Source organism: Anolis carolinensis, chromosome 3 (assembly GCF_035594765.1).
Source record: "Anolis carolinensis isolate JA03-04 chromosome 3, rAnoCar3.1.pri, whole genome shotgun sequence".
Classification (NCBI taxonomy): Eukaryota; Metazoa; Chordata; class Lepidosauria; order Squamata; family Dactyloidae; genus Anolis; species Anolis carolinensis.
In genome coordinates, this window is record NC_085843.1 from 268845063 (window position 1) to 268866410 (window position 21348).

The 21348-nt window shown below is 37.5% G+C and overlaps 1 protein-coding gene across 1 annotated transcript in view; it reads left to right on the top strand.

Annotated features, from left to right (window-relative positions):
* The first annotated feature begins 2779 nt into the window (after positions 1-2779).
* skil (SKI like proto-oncogene) overlaps positions 2780-21348 on the top strand; it is a 44256-nt gene continuing 25687 nt past the window's right edge. Inside the window, exons 1-3 of the mRNA XM_062976764.1 lie at positions 2780-2966; positions 9449-11283; positions 19314-19411. Coding sequence (XP_062832834.1) covers positions 10183-11283; positions 19314-19411 — 1199 coding nt within the window. The 5' untranslated portion in view covers positions 2780-2966; positions 9449-10182. The remainder of the gene's footprint in view (positions 2967-9448; positions 11284-19313; positions 19412-21348) is intronic.

The following is a 21348-nucleotide window of genomic DNA, read 5'->3' on the forward strand; positions in this document are numbered from 1 at the left end:
AAGTCTAGGTTGTGACTCCATAACTGAGATAGTAAACTCCAGCCTTTGTATGGCAGTACTTACATGCCTTGAATTTCACCATCTAGTTGTCTCTGAAGTCCATGCCAAGATGATGTGCTTCTGACCACAACATATGAACCAATCTTCTATCCTTCCTTCTGTCCCTCCTTGATACATAGCTTCCCTCCATGCTCAGCAACACCTGTTCTTGTGATAATATCAGAATCCACATCTTTCTTACAAGTCACTTTATGCCTCCTCCATGCTCCCCTCCAGTTCTGAGCCAACAGTCCCATGATTGTGGATTCGTAGCGACTGTGCATATTACGGATGTGTTATACTTCTTAACTAACATGGCAAATTCCATCCTTTGAATGGTACTATTTACATGCCCTGAATTTCACCATTTAGTTGTCTCTGAAGTCCAAACCAAGGTGATGGCAACATATCTTCCATGCCAACATATCTTCCTATCTATCTGTTGCACTCTGGCACTGAAACACCTTTTCACCCAGCACCACACATAAGATCAATAGTTCTATCTAAGAATGTTTATTGAAGAAAGCAGGCAAAACGGGAAAAGGCAATTCCAAAAGAGTCAGGGGGATAGCAAATACAAAAGTAGCAATAATTCAAAAAGGTCAAACAGCGTTACTGCAAGCATAAATCCATAAACAAGGCAACAAGAATTTTTCCAAGGTAAACACTTCAAGGGAACAAAGGCATGAACTTGAACAGGAAACTTGAGGATACTGGAAACATGAACTTGAGAACACTGTCTCCTCTGAGAAGCGTAATTTAAATCCGACCAAGTAGCCACGAGATCATGCTGAATGCACCTGAGCTTCAAGGTCTTCTCACAGATTCTCTCAGACTATCTAATTAGTCTATTTATCACTCCCTCCGTTCTCAAACCTAATCTGGCTTCTCGGGAGAACTCCCCACTGATCAAAGGCCATTTCCCAAGAGAACTGGTTTCACTATCTCTTGTTACTTGGGAACAATCACAGGAATGCAAAACTTCATATTTCCTAGCTCAGACAGACTCATCACTATGAGACCCATCAGGCCCCTCGTCCTGTTCAGAAAAGTCAGAGGCCCCTTCAACACAGCTGAATAAAATCCCACATTTTCTGCTTTGAACTGGGATATATGGCAGCGTGGACTCAGAAAACCCAGTTCAAAACAGATATTGTTGGTTATTCTGTCTTAATATTTTCGGTTATATGGCTGTGTGGAAGGGCCCAGAGAAATCCTCAGCCACTTGCTGAGCTACAACACTATCTATCTATCTTCCTATCTATCTATCTATCTATCTATCTATCTATCTATCTATCTATCTATCTATCTATCTACCTACCTACCTTACCTCTCTCCTTTTTTGTCAGAATTATTAAAAATTAACTAGGCATTTTAATTACAAAAATGTGAGTCAAGTGCTGAAAAGGTTAAATAAGCTAGTGAGTAGGCCAATGCCTGTTAAGAGTTAGTGGGCCCAAGGTAGTGTCATCCTGAGGGGAGTGAGTAGGCCGAAGCCTGTTAGAGTTAGTGGGCCAAGAGCTAGTGTCGTCCTGAGGCGTATGAGAGTAGGCCTCAGTGTGAGAAGCTTCGGTGAGAAAAGCTCCAGGTTGAAGGCCTCATGTGTGAAGCTCCAGTGTGATGGCTGCTGTGTGCAAAGCTACTCTGTGAGAAGTTCCTGTGTAAGTTCCGTGTGAGAGGAGGCTCTGTGAGAGCAAAGCTGGAAGCTGTTTATCTGCATGAGAAAGGAGCCCAGCCTGAAAACAAAAATAGAAGTATAAAGAACTTTATGTAGTGAGACCATATTATTTTGCTATAAAGAAAAGCCTCCTAAGGAAGAGATAACATTGATCTGTGTGTTTTTGTTACAGTAGAGTCTCACTTATCCAACATAAACGGACCGGCAGAATGTTGGATAAGCGAATATGTTGGATAATAAGGAGGCATTAAGGAAAAGCCTATTAAACATCAAATTAGGTTATGATTTTACAAATTAAACACCAAAACATCACGTTATACAACAAATTTGACAGAAAAAGTAGTTCAATATGCAGTAATGCTATGTAGTAATTACTGTATTTACGAATTTGGCACCGAAATGTCACAATGATTTGAAAACACTGACTACAAAAATGCGTTGGATAATCCAGAACGTTGGATAAGCAAGTGTGAGTGAGACTCTACTATATTTGTATAACTTTTCACTACTGGTGCTGGGTCATGTTGCTGCTAACAAGCTACTCTGTTGTGCATTTATGACAGGAAGGGGCAAACCTGGGCCCTCCGGGTGTTTTGGACTTCAACTCCCACAATTCCTAACAGCCAATTGTTAGGAATTGTGGGAGTTGAAATCCAAAACACCCAGTGGGCCCAAGTTTGCCCCTGCCTTGTTTATGAGGAGGGTCTTTTGTTAATATGCCCCACTTGCTCAACACTTTCCCCCCCTTCCTTCCTTGATACCAAGCTTCCCTCCATGCTCCAGGAAAGTGTCAAAATCGGTATGGGGCCAACTTGGGCGCAGGGCTGTTAAGAATGATGGGAGTTGAGGTCCAAAAGGCCTGGGAGGGCGGGCTGAAGTTTGCCCAGGCTTAGCCTAGGCCTCGGCCTTGGCTTCTAAAATCTAGACTCCTTTCTGTGTGAAGGGAAGAGACATATGACGTCACTGCCCCCATCCCTCCCTCCCTCCCTCCCTCGGAGCCGGAGTCCAGACGGTGGGCGGGGCTTGGCGGCGGGGCGCGCGTGCGCGTTGCCGTCGTCGGGTTCGTGCCCGCGCGCCGCCTCGTCTCCGTCTCCATCACGTCCTCCTCCTCCTCCTCTGTCTCTGTCTCCGCAGTGAGGTCACGGGGAGGCGGCGCGTCGTCAGACAGACGGAGAGAGAGAGAGAGAGAGAGAGACAGAGACATCGGTCCCTTCGTTCGAGATCTCTCTCACAGGAGGGTCACTCTGAGGTAAATCTGAGGGGGGAAAGGGGACAGAGCCGGGTTTAAACCCTTGTGTGGATATGTTATGTCTATATGCTTGCCTGTGTGGGACTCGAAAAGGAGGAGAAAGGTCTCCTGTCTGCTGGGCTTGGGCAGCGTGAGGAGGAGGAGGAATTGCTCCTTCGTTTGTGTATCTTTTTGGTGGGGAAGGCCTTGTTCCTATGTGTGTCAGGGGGCAGACTATGAATATACATGAGGGGGGTACAGCTTATGAATATTCACGAGGGGTTACAGCTTATGAACATTCGCGAGGGGGGTATAGCTTATGAATATTCATGAGGGGAAGAGGAGGTTGGGCTTGGTCCCCTCTCCCACTGGCAGGGGAGGCCAAAAGGGGGTGATAGTTATTCTTATTATTATCTCTTATTATTTTATTATGACACAGCAAACAAGATAGATATGCTGGATTTCATATCACAAAATCACAAGTCGAAGACTTCCCAAGTGTCTATTATTATTAATTATTATTATTAATTATTATTAATTATTATTATTATCATCATCATATATTATATCTTATTATAATATTGTGTCTTATCTCTTATTATTATAATATTATTACTTATATTATTATTATCACTTATAATATTATTACTCTTATTATTATCTATTATTATCATCTCTTATATTATATCTTATTATAATATTGTGTCTTATCTCTTATTATTGTAATATTATCTCTTATAATATTATTACTCTTATTAGTACATTATAATTATCCCTTATCTCTTATTATATTATTATCTCTTATTATCTCTTATCATCTCTTATATCTTATAATAATATTCTGTCTTGTCTCTTATACTAATATTATTATATCATATTATATCTTATTATAATATTATTTTCTCTTATATCTGTTATTATATTTATTTTATGATTATTATAATTTTATCTCGTATTTTATTATAATATTATCTATTATTAATAATAATTTTATTTATTTGACTAGTCATATGACCATTTCAAAATACAACACAAGTATCTTATTATTTTATTATTATCTCTTATTATCTCCTATTAATATATTATTTATTATTATTGTCTCTTATTATCTTATCTCTTGTTATTATCTCTTATTATTATTATTACAATTATTATATTTATGTGTCTATCCTGCTTTTGTCACGATTGAGATTGGAAGGCGAGAGGGGTGGGGGAAAAGGCAGGAAATATTATTATTATTATTATTATTATTATGACCATTATTGTATGTATGTGTCTATATCCCGCTTTTATCTCGATTGAGGGCCCTTCCACACAGCCATATAACCCAGAATATCAAGGCAGAAAAATCCCACAATATCTGCTTTGAACTGGATTATCAGAGTCCACACTGCCATATATACCAGTTCAAAGCGAATAATGTGGAATTTATTCAGCTGTGTGGAAGGGGCCTGAGATTGGAAGGCGAGAACGGGGGGAGAAGTGCAGGAAATATTATGATTATCTCTTATTATTATTATTATTATGACAATTATTATATTTATGTGTCTCTATCCCTCATTTATCTCGATTGAGATTGGAAGGCGAGGGGGGAGGGAAAGGCAGGAAAGAGGAGAGTGCGCCTTTAAAGCCTCCTTCCCCTTTAAAATCCTGGGCGGGGGTCTTTGCGTTGGAGGAAGCGCCTTTTAACGACCTCTCCTCCCCTCCATCGAAGAAGATTGCTTGGGTTGAATAAGAAGGCAAAGAGGGAAGAGAAAGGTTCTCCTTTAAAGCTTTGAAGGCTCCCCGTTCCCATTGGGGAGGGGTCTCTTGGGTGGGAGGGCGCCTTAAAAGCCCCCTTCCCTCCTCTCCTCTTCTTCCATCCAAGGTTTGGGTCGGAGGGCGCTTTTAAACCCACCCATCCCTTTATTTCCTCCTCCTCCTCCTCTCCTTCCTCCCTCGGCCTCCCTTGTGTCTGCAGCCTCTGCTAGACTTAACCTTCCTCACCTCCCTTTGGGGAAGGAGGAGCGTCTGTAGCACAGCAGGCTCGTCTGAGACGGCGGCGGCGGCGGGGAGGAAGGGAAGGGAAGGAGTTGAGTTCAGGGCAAAGAAGGGAAATTCCGGGGGAGGGAGGAGGGGAGGAAGGAGGCCGCCGCCGGGCTCTTGCTTCTAGGGTTTCACTTCCCAAAAAAAGCCATAGCAGAGCACTTGATGAACCAACCTGGACACAGCATATTATTTGAGAACACAGAAATGCTGGACCACTCTCACAAACACCATGCCAGACTACACAGAGAAGCCACTGAAATCCACAAGCATGTGGACAATTTCAACAGAAAGGAGAAAACCATGAAAATGAACAAAATCTGGCCACCAGTATTTAAACACTCTAGACAAGAAACAATAAGGGCCAGCAAATCACCTCCCAATAAAGGATTCCCCCAGGAACAAAGCAGCCAAGCTTTGAAGCTATAAAGCTATTCAGTGTTAAGCATCCACACTCAAAACAGATAAGAGTATCTTCCACCCTGGACATTCCACAGATATATAAACCCCACTTTCCTAGTTTCCAACAAACCACAATCTCTGAGGATGCCTGCCATAGATGTGGGTGAAACCTCAGGAGAGAATGATTCTGGAACTTGGCCATACAGCCCCAAAAGCTGACAGCAACCCAGTGATTCTGACTATGAAAGCCTTAGACAATAAACAGGAACAGTCTTCACTCAGCCATTTGAAAATGAGGGAGAGGAGCTTCTAGTGTCTGTCAGGAATCATTATTTGCGGTTTGATTTGGGTCCAGCTAATCATTCTCCACAAAGCGGAGTCAGTCCCACTGATGAGAGTCTGGTACAGAGAGGGGGGACTTTTGAAGGAGATGGTGCCTCAGCATACATAGGATTCAAAAATAGAGAATGTGATTTGTCTGCGAGGGAACTTCTACCACAGGCATGGGCCAACTTCGCCCCTCCCTCCAGGTGTTTTGGACTTCAACTCTCACAATTCTTAACAGCCAGTGGGCTGTTAGGAATTGTGGGAGTTGAAGTCCAAAACACCTGGAGGGAGGGCTGAAGTTGGTCCATGCCTGGTCTAGTACACTTTAAATATTTTGTTCTGGGTTTTATTTATTTATCTCTTTCCCATCTTTCTCCCAGTGTAGTGACTCAAGGTGGCTCACAATAAATATGAAATAAATGGAAACGGTGTATTGTATATGTACTAAAACATAAATAGAGCTTTAAAAATATTAATCGTGTCTGTCATTAAAGCTGTTAAAAGGCATTAAAACTCCGCACCCACTCCAAAAATCTCAATTGCAGTGTCCCCAGCAGCACATCCCTTGTCAGTTCCTAAATGCCTGCTGCCAGAGGAACATTTTCACATGCCTATGGAAGGCAAGCAGGAACAGAGTCATCCAGGGCCCCTTCCACACTGCCCCTATATCCCAGGATCTGTTTATCTGGCAGTGAAAACTCATATAATCCAGTTTAAAGCTGATAATCTAGAAAAAAAAATCCTGGGATACATGCCAGTGTAGAAGGGAGCCTGTTCTCTTAGGGTTTTAGAGTCCCCTTCCACACAGCTGTATAAATCTACATTGAACTGGATTATATGGAAGTGTGGATTTAGATAACCCAGTTCAAAGCAGATATTATGGATTATCTGACTTGATATTCTGGGTTATATGGCTGTGTGGAAGGACCCAGAGTCTGGGAGCAGGCACTGAAGAGGCTCTTGCCCTTCCTGCCATCGAATGAGATTGAGAGTTTATGGGAGAGCAAAGGGGGTATCTTGGGGCCCTTCTACACTGAGTCCATGCTGCCATGTGATTCAGTTCAATGTGGATTTTTTGCAGCTGTGTGGAAGAGGCCTTAGGTTGAATCCACACTGCATAATATTGATACCACATTAACTACCATGGCTCTGTTCTCTGGAATTTTGTGAGTGATTTAGTTTGTCAGAGAGGCCTAGAGCCTCTCCAAACTACAAATCCCAGGATTGTTTAGAATGAATCTGTGACATTTAAAATGCTATCAAACTGCAATGATTTTGCAGTATGTATACATGCTATATCTTACTAAACCTGTGAAGAGGTTTATCTTCAGGGAACCTTTTTTGAATTATTTTATGCGTGTATAAAACCCCTTCTCCAGGTATGCTTCTTGTTACGGTTGAGACACACATTTTGGCTTTATATTAAACTCAGAAAGGTGTCCCCAAGTACACCTTCCGTCTCTGTGCTGTACAGAGAGGGAATTGTGGAGTTGAGCTTTCAGGGAAGTTTGTTTTCCATCTTTTAATTGAAAATCCCTTCTGTGTTTCAGGCTTTCCTGAAATACAATTTTTGAACCACTGCTTTAAAAGAACAGGATCTGAGAGGGAGGTAATTAGACTGTCATAGGAAACTTTAGCTAGTAATTTGTATATAGGTGTGCAGCATAAGATAATTACTGTAAAGTGCAGTTTGAGGTAGAATTTTGTGAGATATTTTTGCACTCTAAGTTCTGCATCAAGGTCATTTGAGTAGGTAATAATAAAGGAAATTATTTGTTATGAAAATCTGTGTAGATATAAATTAGACAGAATTTTTTTCCATGGTTTTCATAGCACTAGGAGGAGAATGTCAGTATTAAAGGATATGATTCCAGGAAGTGGAAAGATAGAATTATCTTGTTTTGATATGCAATTGAAGAAGGAGAATATGTTGAATTCATAATAGTTTAGTAATGGGAAATGAAAGTTGATTTTTGAAGCCAGCTGCAGGAGAGCTTTTATTGCCAAGGATAGATTTTTCCTCCAGAAATAATAACAGAAACCTTGACTGGAACAGTAAAGGCAAAGTTTATTATTTAAAGACTTTAAGTTGAGGTAACTTTGATAAAAAATAATTCCAGTGTTTTGTAGTAGAGGTGGTGTGGGAAAAGGACTTCCATAACTGGAATTTCATCTAACTTTATTTTTCAGAAGAGATAAAAATTACTCTGAATGTAAAATGAATGTGGTTGGAATGCAAGTTCCTATTTGAATGTGGCTGGTTTGAAAGGATAACAGTACCTTTTGATTTTCTCAAATGTCTCCTAATGAAGTATAAGTTTGACTTCTTTACATTCCATAATTCTAAGATTACTTATTTGTAAAGCATATGTAAATGTATATTTAAATAAACAATTGATTTGCAAATAATGGATATTTTTGTCCTTCATATTCTTTTCAAGCAACTTACTTCACATGCAGATTCATAGGTTCTTACAGAAAAAGGCAGAGGATTTCATGCATGTGGAGTGTGAAACTACTAAGATTATGGATTTGGAGAAAATGGAGAAAGAAATATTGGGTCACATAGATACAAGTAGTGGTGGTTTAAAGCAGTACGCTGGCAGAAGAAAAAGCGGACATGAATTCTGCAGCATGTCATTAAGCAACAGGCTTACTTCATTCAGATTTTGTGTACCTTCAAATTAGGATAGAGGCTGATGGATTGTCCCATTAACAGGAGTATGTGGAGAGAAGCTCAGCTAAGCAGCATGTTCCTGAGCCACTTGCATTCTGTTTAGTGCTTTAGCTAACTTCAGAAACTATATTTCATGAGAGTCTGACCCTCATAATATTAACTGAATAGTTGGCATATTAAAAGAGTAGAGGTAGAAAATAATCAGAAGACGAGGAATGGGCACAGATGGATAGATGAAGTACAGTAGAGTCTCACTTATCCAACACTTGCTTATCCAACATTCTGGATTATCCAATGCATTTTTGTAGTCAATGTTTTCAATACATCGTGATATTTTGGTGCTAAATTTGTAAATAGAGTAATTACTACATAGCATTACTGCATATTAAACTACTTTTTCTGTCAAATTTGTTGTATAACATGATGTTTTGGTGCTTAATTTGTAAAATCATAACCTAATTTTCATGTTTAATAGGCTTTTGCTTAATACCTCCTTATTATCCAACATATTCGCTTATCCAACATTCTGCCCGCCCGTTTATGTTGGATAAGTGAGACTCTACTGTAGACAGCATGGGGAACAGAAAGAAGTATAAATACACATCTCAACTCACCCAAGGGCTAATCCTAGATAGGGTGGTTGTGTGGTGGGGAGGGAAAAATAGAATAGGAAAAATAATTTAAATATTTAGAATTTCCCCATTTTGTGCTACTGTAGATATTTTTCAGCTAACCAGAAGGGGGGAAAGAAAAGATTTCCGGAGATCTGATCAAGATTGTTACATTGTGAATAATTTGGCCCTAAAAATAAAAATGCAGCAGCATTTCTTATTAGACTATTCTTGACTGATATAGTGTATAAATGATACTTGGAGGTTTTTTTGCCTAGAGAAAACCTCTACTGCACATTTACATTCTTATTTTATCAAAAGACTTTAGTCCTTTTGTGTGTTTTGTATTTTAATGTCTGGCTGAATGTGACAACATCACTCTTTAGAAAGTACTGTATAAAGCAAATATTAATCATATTTCTAACTGATAATTATTTATTTATTTTTCTTCCCAAATTTAGATTCTATGAAAGGATGAACAGAGAAATGAATTACTAGCCCAAGAAGTTTACTTTGCTGATGGCTGGGATCGTGCTTTCATTATTAAATGAACAATGGGATTCACAACATCCATGTTCATGCATATAATTGCAGCCAACACAGTGGGATCAGTTTCCAATAACAGATTTATCGGTGAACAAATATTGATGCTGTTGGAGGTGGACATTTTCATGGCTCAATGAGTAGAGATTTTTACCTATGATATCAATAAGCGCAGGAATCTCCTATAGAAGCCTCCAGTTCCTTTATCATCTAGAAGCATAATTTTGAAATATGTATGTCTCAGCCTATAAGCATATTAGCACTTGTGTATTTTTATGTTCAGTTAAAAGAAAAATTGAAGAACCTGCACATTTGTAAAATAGAAATCTTCAGAATTAGGCTTTGTATTTTTCGGTTGGATTAAATCATTGGGTTATTTTTGAGACCAGTGATTCAAAGGTTCAAGTGAAATCTTTTTTGTATATAAATCGAGTTTTACAGTTTTATTTGTCACACTGAAAAAGTGTTCTTAAATGACAAACGTACCTGCATGTAAGGGCTATGTTACTAAATGCAAAGTGGTGAAATTGCCAGTATAAGTGGTATTGCATGTTTACTGCAATGAAAGTGGCTATATTGAAAGAAATTGAAATTGAGAATTGAACAAACTGTCTGCGATCAGATTTCATATCCACATATTTAAAAAATAGCCATGGAAACTGCAAAGATAAATTTCTCCTTGGGTCACTCAAAACAAAAGGGGAGCATAATACATGAAGATGGCAGCCCTCCACCCAAAAAAGCAATGACGGAATCACATATAAAGGATACAATGCAAGCTATGATGCATAAATTGTCAACAATAAAAAAGGAACAGCTGGATGAATGTGAAGAACATCTTATGGAGGACAATGAGGAATGTGCCAAACCAAACATTGCTGCAGTATCTGAGCCTTTGAACTTAAATCCTGGTTTGAAGCATACATTGGCACAGTTCCACTTAAGCAGCCAGAGTTCATTGGGTGGTCCAGCAGCATTTTCTGCTCGCCATTCTGAAGAAAGCACGTCTTCTGTTTTCGTACCTCTTCCATCACCCCAGATCCTTCCTGGTCCATTACTTGTTCCTTCCGACAGCTCTACAGAGTTGACTCAGACTTTACTAGAGGGGGAGTCTATATCTTGCTTTAAAGTTGGAGGAGAAAAAAGACTTTGTCTGCCTCAAGTTTTGAATTCTGTGCTCCGTGATTTTTCTCTACAGCAAATTAACACAGTGTGTGATGATCTTTATATCTACTGCTCTAGGTGCACTTCTGACCAACTTCACATTTTAAAGGTTTTGGGAATTCTTCCATTTAATGCTCCATCATGTGGGCTGATAACACTGACTGATGCTCAGAGACTATGCAATGCTTTACTGCGCCCTCGCACTTTCCCTCAGAATGGCAACCTACTTCATGGTAAAGGTTCGCTGATCCAACTAAAAGAGTCTGGCAGTGCCTTTGAAGTAGAGCATGAATGTTTGGGCAAGTGCCAGGGTTTATTTGCTCCACAGTTTTATCTTCAGCCAGATTCTCCTTGTATCCAGTGTTCTGAATGCTATGGGATGTTTTCACCCCAAACATTTGTGATGCATTCTCATCGCTCTCCTGACAAGAGGACCTGCCATTGGGGCTTTGAATCAGCCAAGTGGCATTGCTATCTCCATATTAACCAAAAATATCTTGGAACATCGGAGGAGAGAGATTTGAAGCATCTCTTGGAAGAAATGAAAGAAAAATTTAGCATAAAAAGTCAGAAAATACACCAATCTAAAGTAAGTTTATGCTTGTAAAACATTCACATATAATTAATACTAGAAACTGTTTTAAAGGCCAAAATCCTATTGAATATCATTACTGTTGAAAACTCCATCGACATAACATGTGGTTCCCCCCCTTTATGTTTGTGCAAGTAAAAAAATCTGTTGTGCAAGTAGTTTAACTCACTAGAATGCTGGCTAAAATATTTGAAGTGTATGCTTTATGAATGTATTCTTGTCCTTTTAATTTTTTAAAAAAACTAAGTGCTAGCAGGAAATCTTAGCAAATCAGAATAAACATGGAAAAATAACACCTTAGTCCTGAAAAGCAGTCAGAACAAACATGGAAAAAATAACACCATAGTTCTGAAAAGCAGTTATAAACAAACAGATAGGGAGTTTTAACTCCTGTTTCCTAGCTGCTTTATGACTGTGGCACATCGGTTAATATGTAATGCGCAGGGTTTTTTTTAAAGCACACCTATTTAGTTTTGCTTTCAATATAATAATATTTAAATACATTCAATAGATAGCCACTGTGCAGACAGTAAAGCTCCAAGCCTGGCTGTTCTTTTTAGAGTGTAAGACCAAAAGTATGGGAAACGGAGGAAAAGACACAAAATCTTGAGACACCTCTTAATAACATGACTGAAGGAGTCATTGAAGTGCCACATCAAATAGAGTTCCTTATGTAAGACATGGCAAAGAAAAATAAAGATTAGGATGGAGAAATAGGGCTTATTGTATTTTATTTTAAAAGAAGAACCTAAAGACCAAAGGAGAGATTCATATTATGTCTTTGCTATGTTATGATACTACATACACAGCATTCATTAAATGTCTATAATTGCCTTGTCTGCTATGATTAATATCATTATGGATTGTAAAAGCACAATACTACATCATAGTAATAGACTATGATCTCTGATGCTTTCCAAGCTTTTACTGCCTGGTCCCCTTTAAGCTGGGGATACCAGGGGTTTAAAGTGATCTATTTGAATTTTACCGTAGTTCTGTGGTCCTTGTTCCTAAATTGATAGCCATTCTAACAATGGCTGAATCTTAAATAATTGAATATTTTAGTAAATTTTGAATTATCTGTTGAATAAGTGTGACCTTAAGTATACTGACTATATAGTTGAGCTTCGTGCAGCACTTGTACCTTCAGGTCTTCAGCTTTAATTTGTACGGGTGTTTATTGCTGGTCATCTGACAGACTCACACTGGAACACTTACTTGAAATATTATGTAAGGCTGTGTAGTATTTTAAAATCCTGATTTATGATGGATATGTTTATGACAGGTTGTGCATATACCTTACTTTTTATCATTTCCTTTCCTGCTGCATGATGTTTTGCTGCATTATATGATATTCTGAAGGGTGCCCTCAAATACTGTGTTTTGAAGGTCATAGACAGTTGCAGTGTGAATAAAATCTTATTCTGGAGTATAATTCTTCAGGGAGAAATAACAGCTACAAGGCACAATAAATTGCCTTTTAATATCCCCCCCTTTTTTTGTGCAAAACCTAGCCCAGATACAGATATGTAGCAAGATGTTGTATGCTCTTGCACACCCTTTTTCATTGCTGCAGATCCTCATTACTACATTATAGGATATTTGTGTAAAGCAAGGATGGGTAGATTTGACAGGGCAGGGGACAAATTTTCATCTCCAGTGACTGCTGCAGGCCATAGCAAGTAAACAGGAAGAAAAACCAAAACAGATAAATCATAAGTGGCTTGACATTTTTGTTCTGATTTTGATTTGTTAAGTTTCAACTTATTCAAAGGCTTCCAGAAAAGCCTCCTTTCAATTTTTCTCCTGTAAGACCAGATTTGGGCCATACTATGCCCACTATTTGTGTAGTTTACTAGGTAAACGCACCTATAATTACAAAGGTGCCCTGCTACATTTGGAGTCTGTGGGACTTAGGAGGAGCTTAAACTGGAGAGAAGTTAGCAAGTTCTCTATCACATTTGGATCTTATGAGAAACTGAGAGTTTATAAAATAAAACAAGAAGATTAGAAAAAGTGAGCAAGTTTGCATGAAAGCATATGCAAATAAAAGTGTGTTTGTTTTTGATTGGTGGCTATATAAATAATGGTAAAAGTTGAATATTTGAGGCAGTGGTTTGAATATGTGATATGTTTTAAAAAAGATTTTCAGATCATTCCATACCTTGGTCAGTTGTAAAACTCTTAGGGAGCAGAGTGAGGGGATCCATAGCTAAACAAAGCTACAGGAGACGGTGGTCTGGTTTTGTATAAGGCAGCTTTATATGTTCATGTAATGAGAGTAGCTTCAGTCAATGAAACAAAGCTTATATTGTGATGTAGTGATTTCAGAATGAAACCTCAACATATTTCAACCTTTAAAGAGCATGGGAATTCTCTCCACCCTACATTTATTTACATTCTTTCACATCCTATGTTTGCTATTCAGGTTGGAGAGATCAGGCTTTAAGATGTGCGTAATACTTTTGTGTTTCTTTACATGGGTCATGACAAGTTCTCATTCATGGGAAATATCAGTGAACAGTTTTTTGTTCACAAATTTCAGGTTTGTCTTCAGTTGTGGATACATATATAGTGAATTTTCTACATGATATATGTTTCTTGTATGTGTTGAAGGAAAACTTCAAAATGAGATGAGCATTCATATTTTTTATACTTTGTTGAAAAGAGGCAGAAACTCAGAATTCATGACACAATAAAACAGTAAAAACAGAGATTATAAGATGTCTGATTTTGAAGAGATTGCCCACCCATGGATTACTCATTTGCTGTCAAAGATAAAGCTTTAAATTAGTGTTGGGCCACATATCTGTGTTTGAGAGCTCACTTGTTTAGCTCTAGGTACACATCCGAGGAAGCAGCTGAGCTTGTTATGGCAACAGTAGCAATAAATTTTCCCAGGTTTATGTACTCATTAATTATGTAGCCAATTTTCTTGCTATTCAGTCATAGTATGTACTTGTTTAAAATAATATAGTTCTGGGAATATAAACCAATAAACATTACTTTGGCTTCCCTAAAAGAAAACAATATATATATATATTGTTGCCTGAGGCTTATAAATGACCTCATTATCATCTTGTTGCAGTCTTGCAATGTGGCTTATGAAGGGCTATGCATTACCAAAATGTTGTGCTGTGTTTACATATTCCTGTATAAATACAGATGACCTTTTCAGAAGCCTTCACAATCTGTTTTAATTAATGATTTGTGGGAAAAGAAGGAATTTAGATAAGCACAGAGAGACTGTTATGAGTCTGGTTTCATTGATGCTCTAATATCATTATCCTTGATATTTTAAGAGTTTTGGCCTGACTTCCTAATGAGCCCCTGCAATTTTGTGAAAAATATATTAAATTACATTTTCATATAATTGCATTCAAGTCTCATTTAATGCATTGAATGGTACTTGGTTAGTAATGAGTGATGACCTCAAAATATGGGAGTAATTTAAAACTAAAGAGCTTATCTATCTCTTGTCAACATATGCTATAGATCTCGAAAAAGGTCATATTCATTTACCTACTTCCTTCTTGTTTGAGGTTAAGGATGTGGAGCTGAGTGGGCATGTGATCAATAATATAGTCTCACTTTTTAAAAACCAGAAAAGGCCATAGTTAACAGAAATTTAGGTATGTGAAACTTCATGAGCATCTTCCTAATTCCTGTGGTCTTCAATTAGTTTCTTTATTTATTGCATTTATATGTTGCCTTTCTCTCACAGTGGGACCCAAGGTAATTCCCAAAACAATTAATAGAAACAAAAGAAGTTTTGTAGAGAGGCAATCACATTTCAATATGAATGTGATAATTCTTCCTCTTCCATGATAGACATGACTGAACATATGCATGTTTCCCTCTATAAAATGCAAAGCAATGATGTTCTGATCTCTCGGGCATAATTATAAACCTGAAAGGAATTATACATCTGATCTCTTTGGTCTCTTCAAATGCCCTTGATTTTTTGAACTCTGGCTTTTTCAAAATCACAAGTACTCATATTTTATGTCTTCTATCTACAGAATCCCACTCTTTCTTGTAGTGAGAAGTTCTAGAAATAGAATGTAAATTCTCCTTAAGCTTTTGTAACGCGCACACACAAAGGAACATCTCTGTTTTACATGCTAACTGCAGAAAGACCCTGTTGTTTCAGCAGTACTTCTAACACTTCTAAGGTGTGAAAAGTGAAGTGGCAGGTGTTGTTACATCTTTCAGAGATTCTGGGGGTCTTCACATTTTGAAGAGGAAAATGAGTAAGTTGTGGTATGATAAGTGAAGGGCTATGAGGCAATTATATGCTGAACTATTCCTGACTCTGACTTTGGCTAAACAAGGAAGGGATTTTAAAAAAATAGTTGCTGAAAAAGTAAGAAAAGAGCACACAAAAATAAGTCTGACAACATGCAGGAGATTGTTGAGTGCAACACTGATGGCCTTTTTTTCTTGAAAGAAAATAGTGAATACGGTTGGGATTTGTATTTCTATTATTCTAAATGACTGGTTGCAAGATTCATTTTCTGTGACCTGCAAAAGCGGCCAAATGTATTAGGATAATTTATTTTTATTTAAAGAAAGTTCAAAATAAGATTGTATACAGTGTACATGCAACCATATAAGGGGTATGTTAGGTATATAGCTATGAAAGGGTTGTCTTCTGTATGATAGATGCGCAGGTTTTTCTACTGCGCATCTATCATATTAGTTGATGTCTCTCATAAAACCACTGTTTGATTTTTTCTTGTCAGGTGCCATCATGATTCAGTCATGTATGAAGGTACAAAGGCAAAAAAGATCTACACATAAGTATACTTTAGTGGGCTGAAACAATGCTATTTCATCTTAGACAATATCAGTATATCAGAGTTACAGAACCACTAAACAGATGTACCTATATCCAGCCTTATAGCTTTTTAAATAATTTTCTTCATTGTGAAAGTTTGTTGCAGAGTTGACATTGTTTTCTAATTTCATAGTACAAATGAGTAATATGAAGTAAGTATAAACATATAATTAGGCAACCAGTGACCAAAATCCATGGGCAGCAGCTATCAAGTCTTCTCAACAGAACTTTCCTTTATAGGAGTGATTTTTTTAGGTCACGTAGAAGTTAAAGTGGTAAGATTATACACAAATTATGGTACTGGATTAATTTAATACCTCTGAAATTCGCATTCCGTTCTTCTGTTACAGTTGTCACATATAGTAGTGGAAGACTGCAATTCCCATCCAATTCAATCCTGTCATGCAAGAATACACAATAAACGTACTCCCAATAGATGATCATCCAGTCTTTAAAAGCCTCCAGAGAAGAAAGCTCCATCACACTCCAAGGCAGTGTATTATATTGTTAAACAACTCTTAGTGTTAGGAAATTCATCCTAACATTTAAATGAAATCTCTTTACCTGTAGTTTATGCTCTATGTCCTACTTCCATTGGTCTGTATTCTGCTCTGGTATCATGACCAGTATTTCCCAAAATTTACTGAAATCAGCTTTCTTAAAGTCTAGAATGCATGTCTGACTATGCTTCCCTTTTCAACTTTAGAACACACTCCAGAACAACCTGGTCATTCCTACCTAAGGATCCCACCACTTCCATCCCATTAACTAGGTTCATCTTTATTGGTTAGGATCAGATCTAAAATAGCTAACCTCCTTATTGCCTCTTCTGCCTTCTGTACAATGAAATTGTCCGCAAGGCAAGTGAGGAATTTGTTGTACTTCATATTCTTGGGACAGGTGTTTTCAAACTAAGGGAAAGAGTATTGTTGATAACTCCCCACAATTTCATTTAAGCAAAACCTAACAATATTTACATTCTCAACAGTCATGAAATAAACTCTGTTTATGAAAATGAAGCTAATATTTCTTAGATTATGTTAAAATTGTTATATTTGAAGTCCATTTTCTGTGACTGCTGAGATTGCAAATCATGGAAAAACCTAGCTTTGCAAACATCTTGAACTATGTGTTCTGTAAAAATGGTGCACATTGCTAAATTTGTGTACTGTTCTTTTCCAATAAACTGGAAAAATATGGACTAAGTCATAATCCAAAAACTGTCCTTGAATGAATAGCAAACACTGGATATAACAACCCCAAACATCACTTTTAAAATCAAAGCCATCATGAAATAATGTAATTTTTACTTTCAGAAATGGATTTTTAAAATGTGTGCTTTGACTTTTTTCCTGAAAAGTTTGTATGTGCGTAAAATGTATTTTCTAAAAATACTTTTTTGTGTTGCACAAAATGTATTTTTACACAGTCCAATATGTTGAAGGCAAAAAAAATCATTTCGCATTAATACAATTTTGGGAAGAAAATCACTATAAAATGTGTAAAGAAACCTGTAAATAAATAATTCTGAATGTACATTCAAAAGAAATGTATGGTTGAGCCTTGTCATCCAATAGCATCTTGAGTAGCTAGAGGGGCTGCTGTTAGATGGCAGAAGTAGCTTTTTTATGTGTCTGCAGAAGCACTCTTACATGCACCAGAGCATTAAAATCCATGAAATTTCTGTGCCAAACATTTTAAAATTTCATTATAGCCACAACTATCTTTGTCCTGACTTCTTTTTAGTTTTTTAGTGATATATATGTGTGTGTGTGTGTGTGTTTGTTTGTGTTTTAGTGATATATCTAAGCTTGTCTGATTTGCAGTGTAGGATACAATTACAATATTTTAATAATTCAAAGAAGATTACAAGCAGGGACACAGCAACAACACCTGATTGTAAAACCATCATTATAGCTGCTTGCTTACTTTTGACTGTACAGTATTCTATCCAGAAGTGAACAGAGTGATCTGTTTCCTCTTTTCCATCTTGCTGGGTTCTCCTTTTACCAAGACCAGCGTAGAAATAGCAGCTATTATTTCCTTGGCAATCCAGTATAATATTGACAGCAGCAGCAGCAACAGTCACCTATGTGGGTTTATTTATAAGGATGTAGCTAGACATTACTGATAAAAGAAACTTTACAAAAGAGCTTTACAATTCATTCAGAGTTTCTCAGTCAGTTAGGAGATTGCTGGGGAGCTCAATTCAAAATTATCAGAGATATGATCCACTCCTTTGACACACATACACACATGAACCTACATGTTTAGTTACTTGAACTGTTGCCGTCCATTTCTTTTGTTCAAAACCATCCACCTGTCTGCACATGAACACATTGTTTTCAATTGTGTTTACTTTTGTATTTGGAGAAGATATCCACAGTGTGCTCATGAGGATGAGTGAGGTTGCAAATAGGAAATATTAACTACCCTGTTTACCCTAAAATAAGACATCCCCAGAAAATAAGACCTAGTAGAAGTTTTGCTGAATTGCTAAATATAAGGCCTCCCCCGAAAGTAAGACCTAGCAAAGTTTTTGTTTGGAAGCATGCCCGCCAAATAGAACACCAGAGCATCCAGGATCAGTAATGGAAATAATGGAAATAATGGTAGTAACAATAAATTCTGGATAGGATTCAGAGTTTGTCTGGTTATGCTGGTTTGTGATGACAACTACTGTACAGTATATAATAAATGTTCATTTCTTTTGTTCAACAATAAATGTGAATTCTTCTTCATGGAAAAATAAGATATCCCCTGAAAATAAGACCTAGAGCATCTTTGGGAGCAAAAATGAATATAAGACACTGTCTTATTTTCGGGGAAACACGGTACTAACCTTTAAGTAGACTTTCTTTAAGTAGACTTAATACTTATTTGAACTAAACAAAGTACCCCGCAAACAAAGAATATGCCAGCAATGTTATGATGTTATCCTATCTCAGTGTTCTGAATGTCACATTACATTCATACCACAGTAACTGCCTATTTTTTCATTGGTAGGTAAAACTGAAGTTTTGCTACTTTTTTCTGTTACTGCTGCTTTTTTTATTTGTAATTTATTCTTTTTTCCTGTGGGATTTAATAAGGTCCAGGAAAAATTGCAGTACACTTCCTTCCAAACAGGTTTCTTAAAGTTAAAATGGTGTATAATAAAACAAATATGCTTCTCCTCCTCCCGCAGGCTGATTCTCAGTATAACCTAGACCTTCAACAGTGGTATCCAGTTATAAAGCAAGAGACTGATTCAATCAATCAGCCGCACTCATTCATGCATCCAAGGTAAACTTCTGTCCAGATATCCTGCCAGTTGTTGCACATCTTACCATTATGTTTTAATTGCTCTTCAATGTTAGCTAAATATTTGGGGGGGGGGGGGTGTTTCTAAAAATGCATGTGTGGATAATTGAAATGGTTGGGTTTGTTAGTATTATATTATAAGCCTCCAGGTAATTGTGAATCTCTGTAACCATCTAGAAAGGAATATCAGTGTCATGGTTGACTGATTCCCTAGAAGTTTCCATTCTTTGCACTCGTTAGACTTCTTTGACCACAACCCCAGTTTGATTAGAATCAGTTCCCACTTAAAACTAAGCTTTTAAGCTCTGCTAGAAGCTAGTGAAAGGAGGCGTGGCTCAGAGACTGGCTTTTGGACGCCTTCCACCTTACATCTCTTGGAGGCAAACCAGCACTTGCATAATCAGTACTCTCATTGGACACTTTGCCCCTCCTGTGTCTTGTGCGTACCATTATTCAGCCCTTCACTTAACTTCATAATGCAGCTTCAGTTCTGGAGCCTTGAATTTCCTGTGGACATCTCTATTGCTTTTCCTTTGCCTGATTTCTGTACTGCTGAGGCATTGCCAAAATGAAAACCATCTCACTTTCCTGCTAATTGATTGTCCAGATGTACATGGCATAGATTCCTTGGTTGTTTTTCTCTCTGGTCTGCATAATGCAATTTAGACTAGAGTAAACCTGGATAGAAACATTGCAGCAGTAGGAGTTGTGTGATTAGGAAGAAGTCTTGTGTTAGCAGCTCAGGTAGTCACTTTCTTAGTCATTAGGTCTTTTACCAAGAGAGAAAAGCTGGGAATAATGCTGATGATGAATAGTCTGTTTTTGATCCAGAGATACCTAACCTCAATTGTAGATATTATCATACTGAAAAACAATGACTTGAGTCTGTATTCAGAAATTGCTTCAAGAACAAAAGTAAAACGGCTGGGAGTTTGTAGTTTTGTTGTAAAACATAGTTGTCTGTCAGTGTCACAGCTGAAATGTAGCTTTCTTTCAACCATGTGAACATTGACATGCTTCACAGCTTACTGAAACCATGTGAGGCTTCGCTTTGCTGATGAAATGTCTGTATAATGCTGATGTTGCAGTTGAATTATCACTTGCGCTGCTCCTCAGCTAATTTCACAAACTGAGCACATTGCCTCAGTATGGAAATGATCACGCCAGCCAAACAGATTCCCTTGCCCCACCCAACCCAACTATGTATAATAGCTTTCAAAATGGTTTTCACTCTCATCTCCAGAAGGAAACTTATTTGTCTCTGTTAGCACATTTGAGTACACTAAGAGCATAAAACAAATCCCACAAGCCCATGCACAAACAAGAATAGGGAGATAAAATCTTGAAACAGAGTCGTTTGGTTACTTCTGTACTTTTTGTATTTGTCTGGGATGTTTTTAGACTCTTTCATCTTTTTACTAATTATGAACATTAATAATTTTATAATTGATACTGAGCTGCATTGTATAGGATACAACTCTTCATTGAAACCATACTTTTAACATTTGTACACTTATTGTTTAAAGCTCTTCATTTGCATGATTTCAGTTGCTTTTATTTACAGTAACCCTGCAAGGCAAGTTAGTGGTGTTAATTAATTTCCATATGGAAAGTTGAAGAGAAAGGAGCTTGAGAAAGAGAAACAGTTGAAATATTGGCTAAGCTATTTTTCACATATATAGATAATAATATACATAAAACACATATATGAATGTGAGCCTTCCTAAGCCCTTCTTTATTCATTAAAAGCTCTTCTCTGGGGTCTTCATACCACCTGAAGTCTTAATTGGTTGTGATTAGTGAGAAGCCTTTTCTGAATGGTGACTCATATATTGAAAGGTTTCTGTAAATAATCTTTCTAAACAGTAGGTAGTTTTAGGTTGTGATTTACTGGCCAATTGGATTTTGTAGTATTTATA